Below are 13,332 nucleotides of genomic sequence, written 5' to 3' on the forward strand. Positions count from 1 at the left end.
CAGGATGAGTGGGGTCTGTGATGATGTTCCCTGCCCTCTTCCTGGTTCTATTGGAGTACAGTTCCTGGATGGAGGGCAGGGGGGCTCCGATGATCTTCTCAGCTGTTCTGACTGTACGCTGCAGCCTGTTTCTGTCCTGCAGTGTGGCTGCTCCAAACCACACAGTGACAGAGCTGCACAGGACAACTTCGAGGGGCCTTAATAAGGGGAGATGGGAAACAGGTGCTGGGAGGTAATCAGGGAACAGGTGAGACAAGACAGGTGCAGGAAGTAAAGCTGAAACAGAATAACTGGTGAAGTGACTTCAAAATAAAACAGGAAAGATAAGACAAAACGTGAAATCACGAATGAGAGAGGGGTCTAAAACAAAACGTGAGGGGATCCAGGACCGTTCCTCCAGCCTGTACCCCTCCCAGTCCACCAGGTACTGGATCCCCGGCCACGACGACTGGCAGACAGGAGCTTCCTGACTGTGAAAACCGGCCCGCCGTCAATGAACTAGGGGGGTGGAGGGGGCTTGGCCGGAGGGCAGAGCTGGCTGGTGAGTGAGGGCTTGATGTGACTGACATCAAAGGTGGGGTGAACATGCATGGACCTGGGGAGACGCAGACGAACAGACACATGGTTAACAACTTTGGTTATAGGGAAGGGACCGATGAACCTGGGGGCGAGCTTGCGAAACTCCACCCTGAGTGGCAGATTTCTTGTCGAGAGCCAGACCTTTTGATCCGTTGCATACGTGGGGGCTGCCGATCTCTTTCTGTCTGCCACAGTCTTATAGGCGGCGGACCGCCGCAGGAGGTGCTGGCGAGCTCACTCCCAGGTCCTCTTACAGCGACGAATTAAGGAAAGGGCCGACGGGACAGGGCTGACAGGGTCTGTGGAGGGAAACAGAGATAGTGGGTGATCATGGACAACATGAAACAGAGAAAAACCAGATTATGCCGATGGCAATGAGTTGTGAGCTAGTTCAATCCAAACCAGTTGAGAAGACCAAGTGTTGGGGTGTTGCGATGCTGTGATTCGTAGTCCTTTTTCCAATTCTTGGTTTAGGCGTTCAGTTTGATCGTTTGACTGTGGGTGGCAACCTGCTTATAAGCTGACTGTGGCTCCTAGCAGACTGCAGAACTCCTTCAAGAACTTGGAAATGAACTGGGGGCCTCAGTCAGAGACCGCATCCTCCGGAAAACCATGGGTCCTGAAAACATGCTGGATGAGGGCCTCAGCAGTCTCTTTGGCTGAAGGAAGTTTAGGCAGGGCAATGAAATGTACCATTTTAGAAAATCTGTCAACAACTGTTAAAACCACAGTATTCCCATTAGAGGGAGGGAGTCCGGTGACAAAATCTAAAGATATGAGACCAAGGACGTTTAGGTACTGAGAGCGGTTGAAGCTCCCCTTGTGGTTTCTGATGTGAAACTTTACACATAGCACATACAGAACAGGTATTGATATATTCTGTGACATCCTGTTTCATTTTAGGCCACCAAAAACGCTGCTGGATCACTGACAGGGTCTTAAGGATCTCTGGGTGGCAGACTACCTTATTGGTGTGGCCCCAGTGAATAACTTCTCCCCGAAGTTCAGAAATTACAAACAATTTGTCGTCAGAACATTCTGGGGGAAGCTGGACATTAGCAGTGGCCGATCTAGCCTCTAACCTTGTCCTCAACTCCCCAAGAGAAGGCAGAAACGAAACATGACTTGGGGAGGATGGTTTTGGGGGCCTGATTGGAGTTATCCGGGTCATGAATACGAGAGAGGGAGTTAGGTTTGATGTTCTTTGAACCAGGGCGGAAAGAGAGGACAAAATTAAAACGACCAAAGAAAAGAGACCATCTTGCTTGTCTAGAATTTAACCTTTTGGCAGATTTAAGATATTAAGATATTCCAAATTCTTATGGTCAGCTGTTGAGCCCCCTCTATCCAGTGCCTCCACTCCTCCAGAGCCACTTTAACCGCCAGCAGCTCTCTGTCACCAACATCGTAATTGCGTTCAGCACTAGTGAGTTTCTTGGACAGAAATGCACAAGGGTGCATCTTACCGTTCCCTGGATTAATCTGTGACAGAACTGCTTCAATACCCACGTCAGAGGCATCAACCTCTACAATGAACTGATGGCGAGGATCTGGGAGTGAGAGCACTGGCGCTGAGGTGAAGCTCTTCTTGAGGCGACTAAAAGCGGTCTCGCATTCTGTGGACCAGACAAACACCTGATTTCAAGTTATGCAGGGGAGCAGCAATGGAGCTGTAGTTATGGATAAATTTGCGGTAAAAGTTTGCGAAACCAAGAAACCTTTGAACCTCTTTCCTGGAGCATGGTATGGGCCATTCTGCAACTGCAGAAACTTTACTGGGATCCATCTGGATCTCTCCCTCAGCCAGCACAAACCCCAGGAAAGACACAGAGGACTTGTGAAACTCACATTTCTCAGGTTATCAAGTAATCTTTGCAATACTTTACGGGCATGACCTATGTGTGTCTCTTCGTCAGGGGAAAATACCAGGATGTCATCTAGATAAACAGACACAAACATATTGAGCATGTCAAGTAATACATCGTTGACAATGTTTTGAAACACAGCAGGTGCATTAGTTAGACCAAATGGCATGACCAGATACTCGTAATGTCCGGTGGGTGTGTTGAATGTGGTCTTCCACTCATCTCCTTCCTTAATGCGAACTCGATGATACGCATTTCTTAAGTCAAACTTAGTCAAACCACTTTGGCTCCGTCAAGGAGCTTGAAGGCTGTGGAAATGAGTGGTAGGGGTACCTGTTCTTGACCGTGACATCATTAAGTCCCTGATAATCTATGACAGGATGCAGGGTTTTATCCTTCTTGTCCACAAAGAAGAATCCTGCTCCTGCAGGCGAGGATGAAGGACGAATAATCCCTGCAGCAAGCGCGTCCTGAATGTACTCCTCCATGGCTTCGCGTTCTGGGGACGAGAGGGAGTACAGCCTGCCCCTAGGTGGAATAGCACCTGGTAGTAAGTCAATACTGCAGTCGTAAGTCCGATAAGGGGGTAATGATTTGGCCCTTGATTTACTGAAAACCAGCACAAGATCATGATAACAGGTGGGTACACATGAAAGATCAGGATTATCGTGAGTTGGAGTGGACAGGGAAGGGAAACATGATCTGTAGCAATTCTGGCCCCACGACTAAACCTGACCTTTGACCCAATCAAAATTGGGGTTGTGTTTAATCAGCCAGGGGTGTCCCAGGATGTCTAAATGAGACATGGCAGGAAAAATCCATCCAGGAAAAAAATCCATCCATCTATAGATGGAGGCAGGAAAAATGTGAAAACTAATATCCTCAATGTGATTGTCAGGAAATATGATCTTAACGAGTTGAGTACGGTGAGTTATCTTGCCCAGAGGGCTGCCATCAACAGCGTTCACATCAAGGAGGTGATCCAAAGGAAGCTGATGCAGGCCTAGACTCCTGACCAGAGAAAAGTTCATGAGGCTGGCGTCAGAGCCTGAGTCAATAAACGTAGGTACTAACATGGTTGTATTGTCAGAGCAAAAATTGATCTTGACTTCAAAGTGGGCTGGGTTGTGAGTCGTGGTGCTCTGACTCACCCTTATAGAAGACTTGGTGCTGTATTTAGTAGCCTTGGTAGGACAATCCGCCACCTGATGTCCTAACAGCCCGCAGTAGAAACAACGCCCATCCCTCTGTCGGCGCAGTCGTCCTTCTTGGGGGAGACGGGTGCTTCCCAGCTGCATTGGCTCCTTTGTGACGTTGTCTGGTGAAGAGACGGAGGCGGGGGCTGGCCGAAGTCTGTCGGGTCGTTTTGACGTGGAGCCTCTGCCGTCCTGGTGAGGCAAAACACGCACCAAAAAACGTTCCCGGTCCTGAGCTCTTTCGGCGAGCCTCATGTCGATCTTGATGGCAAGAGCGATGAGTGAATCGAGGTCCTCCGGCAGATCCATGGCGATCATATGATCCTTGATATTTCCTGACAGTCCCTGAAAAAATGCATCGGCTAGTGCAGTAGCATTCCACTCACTCTCTGCAGCTAGTGTGCGAAAGTCAAGCATAGTCTGTGACTTTGCTTTAACCTTGCTTCAAATTGAGAAGAGCCCGGGCAGCCTCTCAACCTGGTGAAGTGTGCTGAAAGATCTGTGTGAGCGCCTTGGTGAATCCTGCGAGTGTGGCACATGAAGAAGTGTGCCGACTCCACTCAGCCGTGGCCCAGGCTTCAGCACGTCCGGACAGATGAGAAATAATAAAAGCGATTTTAGAGCGCTGAGTCGGAAAGGCCGAAGCCTGCAGTTCAAAATGAAGCTCACATTGGGTCAGGAAGGGCTTGATATCACCAGAGTCTCCCTGAAAATCTCTGGGGCCGGGATAGCTGCAAGCATGGCATGGTGGTGACGTCAGGCAGTGAAACAGCGGCGGCTGCGGCAGGCGGAGGATCCGCTCCTATGCTTGGGGCAGCTACAGCCGGAGCCGCGTGGTTGAACCGCTCAACGAGCACATTAACATGGGAGCACAGGTTTTGCATCATCGAGTCCTGCCGTGCGGCCAGGTCTCTCAGGTTGGAGCATAAGACAGCAAGCTGCTGTTCCTGCTCCGCTAGTCTTTTACCTTGTGCTCGGATGGCGTGACGAACCGGATCTGAATTGGTTGTGTCCATTCTGGCCAGTTCGTTCTGTCAAGAACTCACTGATGACAGGCAGGTGGACACAAATGCTCAACACAGAAGAGGTTCAAGCAAAAAGGCAGGTTTATTACCGTCCAGGGTTCGGTACACAGAAGGTCAGTCAAATCAGGCGGAGGTATCCAAAAATCAAGAGGCAAGGTCCAAAAACAGAAGCAAGGTTGTAACAAACAGACTGTGACTATGACTTGGAAAACGCTGATACGAAGACTGTGAAAGCGCGACGAACTGGCGACGAGACAGTGAGACACACAAGGTAATATACACGAGGTAATGGATGGGAAACCGGTGCGGGGAGGTAATCAGGGAACAGGTGAGACAAGACAGGTGCAGGAAGTAAAGCTGAAACAGAACAACTGGTGAAGTGACTTCAAAATTAAACAGGAAAGACAAGACATAAAACGTGCACACAAAACAGAAACTTGACAGACATGACACACCCTAAAATGGCTTTTACCATCTTTGTCGTTTTCCCTGGACATACACCTGTCAGAGCCATCAAGGAGGAGTTCCACAGGACTGCAGGTGAATGATGTAGAGATCTGTTAAATTAATTTTAAATTCTATTCTGTTAATGACATTGTGCTGCAACCTCAGACTTGAACAGTGTTTTTATATTTCATCTAAAGCTGCTGCCAAGTGGGCTTCTCCCCTGCGGGATTGCACCTAAATGAAATAAATTAATAGGCTGTCGTTCAAGCAGTTTTCCTGTAATATTATTGTGATTAAAGGACGACATATAAGCATTGACCCGAGCAGCAATGTTGTCCACGCCGTCTCCCTCTGTGTTGCAGCTGCAGCGGTGTTGTTCTTCTTTTTAAAAACGCGTTCAAACTTGCCAAGTGAGCACATTAAGATTTCCAATTCTAGTGGGTGAAAAATGCACCCCTCCGCTTCCCCGTTGCCATGGTGACTCGTCGAATAGGGGCTCCATTGATGCTGGCTTTTTATAGTGGTGGTGCACGCGCTTTACTCCAGGTGAAACTACTCCGAGTTGATGAAACTAACTCGAATCTGCTGTTCTAGAACCAGAAACTCAGAGTTTCCTATCTCAGAGTAGAGCAACTCAAACTTCAGGATTAGACTCAGAGTTTGTTGAACCTGCTTTGTGAAACGAACCCCTGTACAATCATACAACAGAAAACATCTTACGGTTTTTGCAGGAAAACAGAGCTGATAATCATCAAGAGCACCTATAAAGGATGAACAAACTAAAATAAAAACGGAATCTCAACGAATACCAGAGCACAAGATTTACATATGCACACAAAAATGAAAGAGGCAAAAGAAACAAACAAATACACAAAACAAAACAAAAACCAAAGCAAACTACATATGTCATGAGAAATAAATAAAATAAACAAAGCAAACAATTAAGACGATATTAGTGCTGACAATGCAGTGTCATCTTTCAGAATATGTCGGGTGAGGAATGTTGAAGCATGAGTGCAACTGTGCAAATGTTACCGAGCCCCTGCGAAGGTCAGATGCCCCAACAGGCCGGGACCAGCAGCCATTGACCCCACCGGGCTCCAGCGGCTGCAGGGCAGAGGCCCTACAGGCCGGGACCAGCGGCCGCCGACCCCGCCGGACACTGGCCACCCGGGGCAGGCCAGGCACAGGGCCCAGGGCCACACGAGCCCGAGAGCCAATCCCACCCCCCTACCCCAAGCAGAAGGCCTACAAAGAGCCCGGGAGGACCAGGCCACCTCAGACGGCCACTCGGTGTGGGCCAGCACCCACCTCAATGCCCAGATACTCACCCCTGACACCAGGGATCCACCAGTCATCACACACCTGAAGCCAGACCTCTGGACAGGTGGACAAGCCCACAGGGCGTGGAAGTAGTTATCAATCGCATTTTTGGTGCAATGTGAGCAGATATTTGATTGTGACAAACTCATCCTGAACATTCTTTGTCCTGTATATTGAATTCTATGGAGAATTTTGAATTTTATTAGTTGCATATTTGAATTCTTAGTCATTATAAAAGTTCTATGCATATTTGTGACCATACATTTTCATTAAAGTTACTGGATAAGTCAACGTACCATTTTGAAGTTAGAAGGAAGATTGAATCATTCAGTTTCAATAATAATCGGTATATTTTTGATAGTTGCTGCCTGATCCTCCACTTGCAGGTTGTAGTTGGTCATTGAGGCTCGACCTTCAAGTCATTGTGTTGCTGGAAAATAAACCTTTTCCCAAGTTTCACTTCTCTTGCAGATGACATCAGGTTGTCCTCCAGGATTTCCTTATATACCGTATATATACACTGCTAAAAAATAATAATAAAGGGAACACCTAAACAACACAATGTAACTCCAAGTCATTCACACTTCTGTGAAATCAATCACTGTCCAGTTTGGAAGCAACACTTATTGCAAGTCAAGTTCACCTGCTGTTGTGCAAATGGAACAAACAACAGGTGGAAATGAGAGGCAATGAGCACGACAACCTCCATAAAGGAGTGGTTCTGCAGGTGGTGACCACAGACCATGTCTCTGTTCTCATCCTTTCTGGCTGATGTTTTGGTCACTTTGGCATTTTGTCAGTACTCTCACCCCTAGAGGTAACATGAGGCAGTGTCTACAACCCACAGAAGTTGCTCAGATAGTGCAGCTCATCCAGGATGGCACATCAATGCAAGCTGTGACAAGAAGTTTTGACGTGTCTCTCAGCACAGTGTCCTGAGCATGGAGGAGATACCAGGAGACAGGCCAGTACACCAGGAGATGTGGAGGAGGCCGTAGGAGGGCAGCAACCCAGCAGCAGGACCACTACCTCCGCCTTTGTGCAAGGAGGAACAGGAAAAGCACTGACAGAACCCTGTAAAATGACCTCCAGCAGGCCACTAATATGCATGTTTCTGCTTAAACTGTTAGAAACAGACTCCATGAGGGTGGTATGAGGGCCTGACGTCCACAAGTGGGGCTTGTGCTTACAGCCCAACACCATGCAGGGTGATTGGCATTTGCCAGAGAACCCCAAGATTGGCAGATTCGCCATTGGCACCCTGTGCTCTTCATGGATGAGAGCAGGTTCACACTGAGCACATGTGACAGACGTGTCAGAGTCTGGAGACGCCATGGAGAGCATTCTGCTGCCTGCAACATCCTCCAGCATGACTGGTTTGGCGTTAGGTCAGTAATGGTGTCGGGAGGCATTTTTTGGAGGGCCGCACAGCTCTCCATGGGCGAGCCAGAGGTACCCTAGCTGCCATTAGGTACCAGGATGAGATCCTCAGACCCATTGTGAGACTGTATGCTGGTGCACTGGGGCCTCTTTCTGATGCATAACAATGCTTGGCCTCATGTGGCTGAAGTGTGTCAGCAGTTCCTGCATGGTGAAGGCACTGATGCTATGGACTGCTAATGGCCTTCCCGTTCCCCAGACCAGAATCCAATTGAGCACATCTGGGACATCATGTCTCGTTCCATCCACCAGTGCCACGTTGCACCATAGACTGTCCAGGAGTTGACTGATGCTTTAATCCAGGTCTGGGAGGAGATCCATCAGGAAAACATCCGCCGCCTCATCAGGAGCATACCCAGGCATTGTAGGGAGGTCATACAGGCATGTGGACACCACACATACTACTGAGCCTCATTTTGACTGAAGTTGGATCAGCCTGTAATGTGTTTTTCCACCTTATTTTGAGTATGATTCCAAATCTAGACCTTTATGGGATAATAATTTTGATTTACATTGATCATATTTATGTTATTTTGTTCTCAACGCATTCCACTATGTAATGAATGAAATTTTTTAATTGGAATATTTCATTAATTGAGATCTAGGATGTGATATTTTAGTGTTCTCTTTATTTTTTTTAACAGTGTATATTAAGTCAGCCGCACTGAGCCGTGTTGTGTTTGTGTGTCGTAGTTATGGAAGGAGCTGCGTCCTGACACTCCTCTCACCGGCCGGATCTCCAAACAGTGGTGTGAGATCGGTTTCCAAGGCAGCGATCCCAAGACTGACTTCAGAGGAATGGGCCTGCTGGGCCTGCACAACCTGCTGTAAGCTGCAAAATGCTGATCACAGTCTAAAACCAGACTGACAGCAGGACAATTGGGATAATGGGATATACAGACAGAATGCACTCAAACAAGACATCTTTTAATAGAACAATGTACAGCTGAGACAATAAATGCACAAGAATAGATATGCACATATGTGAATGTGATCTTAAGATTTCCTTCCATCTTTGTCCAGGTATTTTGCAGAACATGACAAGGCCACTGCTCTGCAGATGCTCCACGACTCCCTTCAACCAAAGCACAAGTACGTGCATCTCAATTCTCTCTGTCTCACATTGAAGGAATACAGCAAGTGTAGTGCATCTCTTTTGGCTTAATTTTCAGATTTTAAACTACTTCTTGGAATAAAACTACACTAATTAAATGTGAGTTCATTCATGGCAGGTTATTCATAGAAACATGTATAATTAAACTAAATTTAGTTGGGTTTTAGTAGATCATGTTTAAATTATTCTTACAAAAAAACGTGGAAATTATACCACAATTTAAAGACCCAAAGTATTGATAATAGTGATACTGATAATCTTTGTTTTCTGGATGTGCAAGTGCACTGTAAAAAATAAAACAAGAATAAAAAAGATTTATTTTTGCAGTTTATACCTGTAAATCTTTGAACATTTTACGGTTATTTTACAGATATCTATTGTTAAATTAAAATGAGCAAAAAATATGATTTATTTTACAGATATTTGTTGCTATTTAAAAAGAAAATGTATATTAAGGCAATTGGATTTTTCCCCCAGATTTACCTTTTTTCTTGAACCACAGAAAAAAGTTTTAATTTACATGCTGACTGTAAAAAAAAATTTAAAAAATAAAATCTCAAAATTTGAAATAATATCCACATCAAAAATCCCCCCAAAAAATCTTTGCATCTTTTACATTTTTTACACATGATAATTTGTTCTTTTATAATTGTAAAATTACAAAAATGTCATTGTTTCAGATATTTGCTCACAGTTTTACCATATTTGCATTTTTTAATGTTAGTTTTCCATCTATTTTAGACATCTTTTTTCTGGCACCTTTGCTGTCAGATTCTGACATTTTTATTTTTTTATTTTTACAGTGTAGACAACATAGCACAACATCAATCTTGTAATAAATGTTCAGAGCAGCTTTAAAATCTACTGCACACTTGGTGTAATTGCTTTACTTGCCTTTGCACTGACTCATCCATAACTCTTCTCTGCTTGATTATATTCACTCATTCATACAGCCTGATGTCATTCACTGCCTCATCTTTTGACTGCTGCTGCTTTGTCATCTGCATCTCAGTGAGCTGTTTCATTTCTCCACTAAAGATTCTTCTTTTCTTTCCCCTCCTCTGCCTCCGTTTCTGCTCATGTCCTCCCTCTGTGTTTGTCTCATGCACTGTAGGATCACACACAGAAAGCCAAGGTACTAAACTTCACTCTCATTCACTTGCAGTCACGGCTTCCTCATCTAGGTTCACGCATCTAAAGCTGCACTGAGCACGATTTATGTGTCAACAACACTCAGCTGCCTCATCAGCATAAAACAAATGACACGGCCAAAACAGAAGAACATGCCTCAGTCGCACTAATGGAGGCAGCACTCTGTCAACGTTAGGAAAATACTGAGAATTTTAAAGATGCTTGTCTCCATTTTTATACCATATATGTTTTCAGTAGTAAGTAGACTTTGTGCTGAGAGGAACAGACAGAGTAGAGATGTCAGAAAATGTGGTTAGATGGACAAAAACATTTAGATTTTGTCCTTTTTACAGGATTCAGTGAGTAAAGTATGGAATTGTGGCAGTTTAATACTTTAAGTGGAAGCCAGGAAAAGCTCAAAATATTAAATTAACATGACTGGTATTACCTTACATGTTTAGTTAGAAATAAAGTCTAAAAGGAACGAACAGTAAAGCATTTCATAATATGCAAAATACACCAAAAATATACAAAGTCAACAATTGCTGCTCATCCATCTCTGATTAACCTAAATATTTTTCTAGCATAAAATACGGACATTTATAAAGATATTGGTGAAATTTTAGCTTTAAATTTGAATACATTCTGAGATAAACTTCCTTAAAATATTGCCCACACATTTTGCAAATTTCAATTTGAGGCTAAGATTGAACTACAATACAGTATCTCAGGAACTATTGAAGTTCAAATTCCATCCATCCACCCATTTTCTATACACCGCTTAATCCTCACTAGGGTCGCGGGGGGGCTGGAGCCTATCCCAGCCAACTTAGGACAAAGGCAAGGGATAACCTGGACAGGTCGCCAGCAAGAAGGTTGCCAGTTCGCATCCCGGTGGGGGCACCGGAATCTTTCTGCGTGGAGTTTGCATGTTCTCCCCGTGCAGCGTGGGTTCTCTGGCTTCCTCCCACACAGTCCAAAACCATGTTGAGGTTAAATTGGTGATTCCAAATTGTCCGTAGGTGTGAATGTGAGTGTGCTTGGTTGTCTGTCTCTAAATGTAGCCCTGTGATAGACTGGTGACCTGTCCATGGTGTCCCCTGCCTTCGCTCTAAGTCAGCTGGGATAGGCTCCAGTCCCCCCGCAACCCTTGTGAGGATGAAGCGGTGTATAGATAATGGATGGATGGATGTTTTTGGACTGTGTGGTAGAAAGCCGGAGAACCTGGAGAGAACCCACACTGCACGGGAAGAACATGCAAACTCCATGCAGAAAGATCCCAGGTGTCTTCACCAGGGACGTGTGTCACAACGAGTCAAGGACGTGAACCCAAATGCAAGACTCAAAACACTTCGGCTCAAAGTTCTCTTAACGGATTTATTTAAAGACAAAGTATCAACTTAAAATCTCTGCAAAGACGATAAACACAAAATGTCACTCAAGTGAGGAAAATATCAAAACCGAAAATCACTCTTACGAGGAAACAAGTTATTTGGAAAATCAAAAAGCAAAACCTTAACTTGGCAGGATATTAACATTACAAAGTAGCAACAAAACATTAACAGAATCGAGGCAATACAAAGTAGCAAATAAAAAGTTAACAAGACTGTGGAAATACAAGAAAGAAAACAAAACCTGAACTTGGCAAGATCGTGGCATGGATGGCTAGGACGACTGATCTGGTACGTAGAACAAGACGAACTGGCACAGGACAAAGGGAGACGCAGACTATATATACACACACAAGGGGCAACGAGGAACAGGTGGAGAACATTAGGGCGAGGTAGACAATCAGACACAGGGAACACAGGAGGAAGGGCAAGTCACCTGACACAGAAGCGGAAAAGATTTTCAAAATAAAACTCACAAGACATAATACAAGACAAAAACCTAACAACGGGTTCGAGACATGACAACGTGAACCGGTGACCTTCTTGCTGCGAGGCAACAGTGCTACCATCTGCACCGCCTTGCAGCTCAGGTTCAAATTCTTCACTGTTATTTCTGAGCACAGGATTGATTCATAATCTATAACACTGGACAAGTAGGTTCAATAATCTCTGTTTATAGGTGAGTAGAGTTATGAAAAAAGTTATAAAAGTCCCGTCTTTGAGCACAAACTAACAAAAAAAAAAAGATAATGCAGCTATTTTCTAAATTGCATGTAGTTGCATGTCCCAATAATACAAAACTGCTTTTAAAAATGAAAAACTTGACTTCTGCATTATCATGTTTTTTGTTCATTTGAGCTCAAAGATGTAAGTTTTTTAGGACGACTTTAAATTTCTTTCATATTTCGACTCGCCTATAATCAGAGTCTTTCTGACCTACCTGTCCAGTATTGTGAAATCTAAATCAATGAAATGACAGTGAAAATTTCAGGCTTTTATCTTTAATAGTTTCTTAGATTTTGTTGTTCAAACAGCCTTAAATTTCTCTGTGCGAAAGCGTGTTGAAAGTGAGTTGACAGGTAGTTAAAAAAGAAACAAAAAAATAACAAGAATTAAAAATACGTGCTATATCAATCCAAAGTTTCACATTTTAAAAATGCATAATGAATGATGATAAAGTATTAAGCAAATCAGAGATGGTCAAGCAGAAGCGCTTGAAGATTTAAGATGGAATAACACAATTACTTTATATCAAAGGCCATCATAATTCAGTGAGATGTGAGCTTTAGTGTTAATCAGTTGGATCATGATTTATCGCTTTACATTAATAATCTTCACTTCTTACACTGGTAACATTTCAATATGTTATTGGTATATTATATATATCTTTATAGTGTGTTTCTGCTAGTTCCCATAGATACCAGTAACACTTTAAACTCACATTGCGATTGATTTCAGTGTGTTTTTGCTCATCTCACATAGACAGATTGACTTGTGAGCTGCCTGGTTGTTTCTTGAGATCTTAAGTAAACCCACTGTATTGAAAATTTAGATAATGTTTATATTATTTTCAAACAGATTTAGTTAAGTGTGCAGCTCAGAGCTGTTAAACATTATTTAATAACATTAATAACATTGGGCAAATGTTGGTAGCGCTGTTGCCTCGCAGCAAGAAGGTTGCCGGTTCGCGTCCCGGTGGGGGCACCGGAATCTTTCTGCGTGGAGTCTCCATGTTCTCCCCGTGCAGCATGGGTTCTCTCCAGGTTCTCTGGCTTCCTCCCACACAGTCCAAAAACATGTTGAGGTTAATTGGTGATTCTA

At 44.2% G+C, this 13,332-nt stretch overlaps 1 protein-coding gene across 1 annotated transcript in view; it reads left to right on the forward strand.

Moving 5' to 3' along the window:
• The window catches only part of elmod1 (ELMO/CED-12 domain containing 1), a 46,142-nt gene that overhangs the window by 13,538 nt on the left and 19,272 nt on the right, over positions 1-13,332 (forward strand). The window contains exons 6-7 of the mRNA XM_008304555.1: positions 8,569-8,702; positions 8,899-8,967. Of these exons, the coding sequence (XP_008302777.1) occupies positions 8,569-8,702; positions 8,899-8,967 (203 nt within the window). The remainder of the gene's footprint in view (positions 1-8,568; positions 8,703-8,898; positions 8,968-13,332) is intronic.

The sequence above is a fragment of the Stegastes partitus genome, unplaced genomic scaffold (assembly GCF_000690725.1).
Source record: "Stegastes partitus isolate 25-593 unplaced genomic scaffold, Stegastes_partitus-1.0.2 Scaffold2252, whole genome shotgun sequence".
Classification (NCBI taxonomy): Eukaryota; Metazoa; Chordata; class Actinopteri; family Pomacentridae; genus Stegastes; species Stegastes partitus.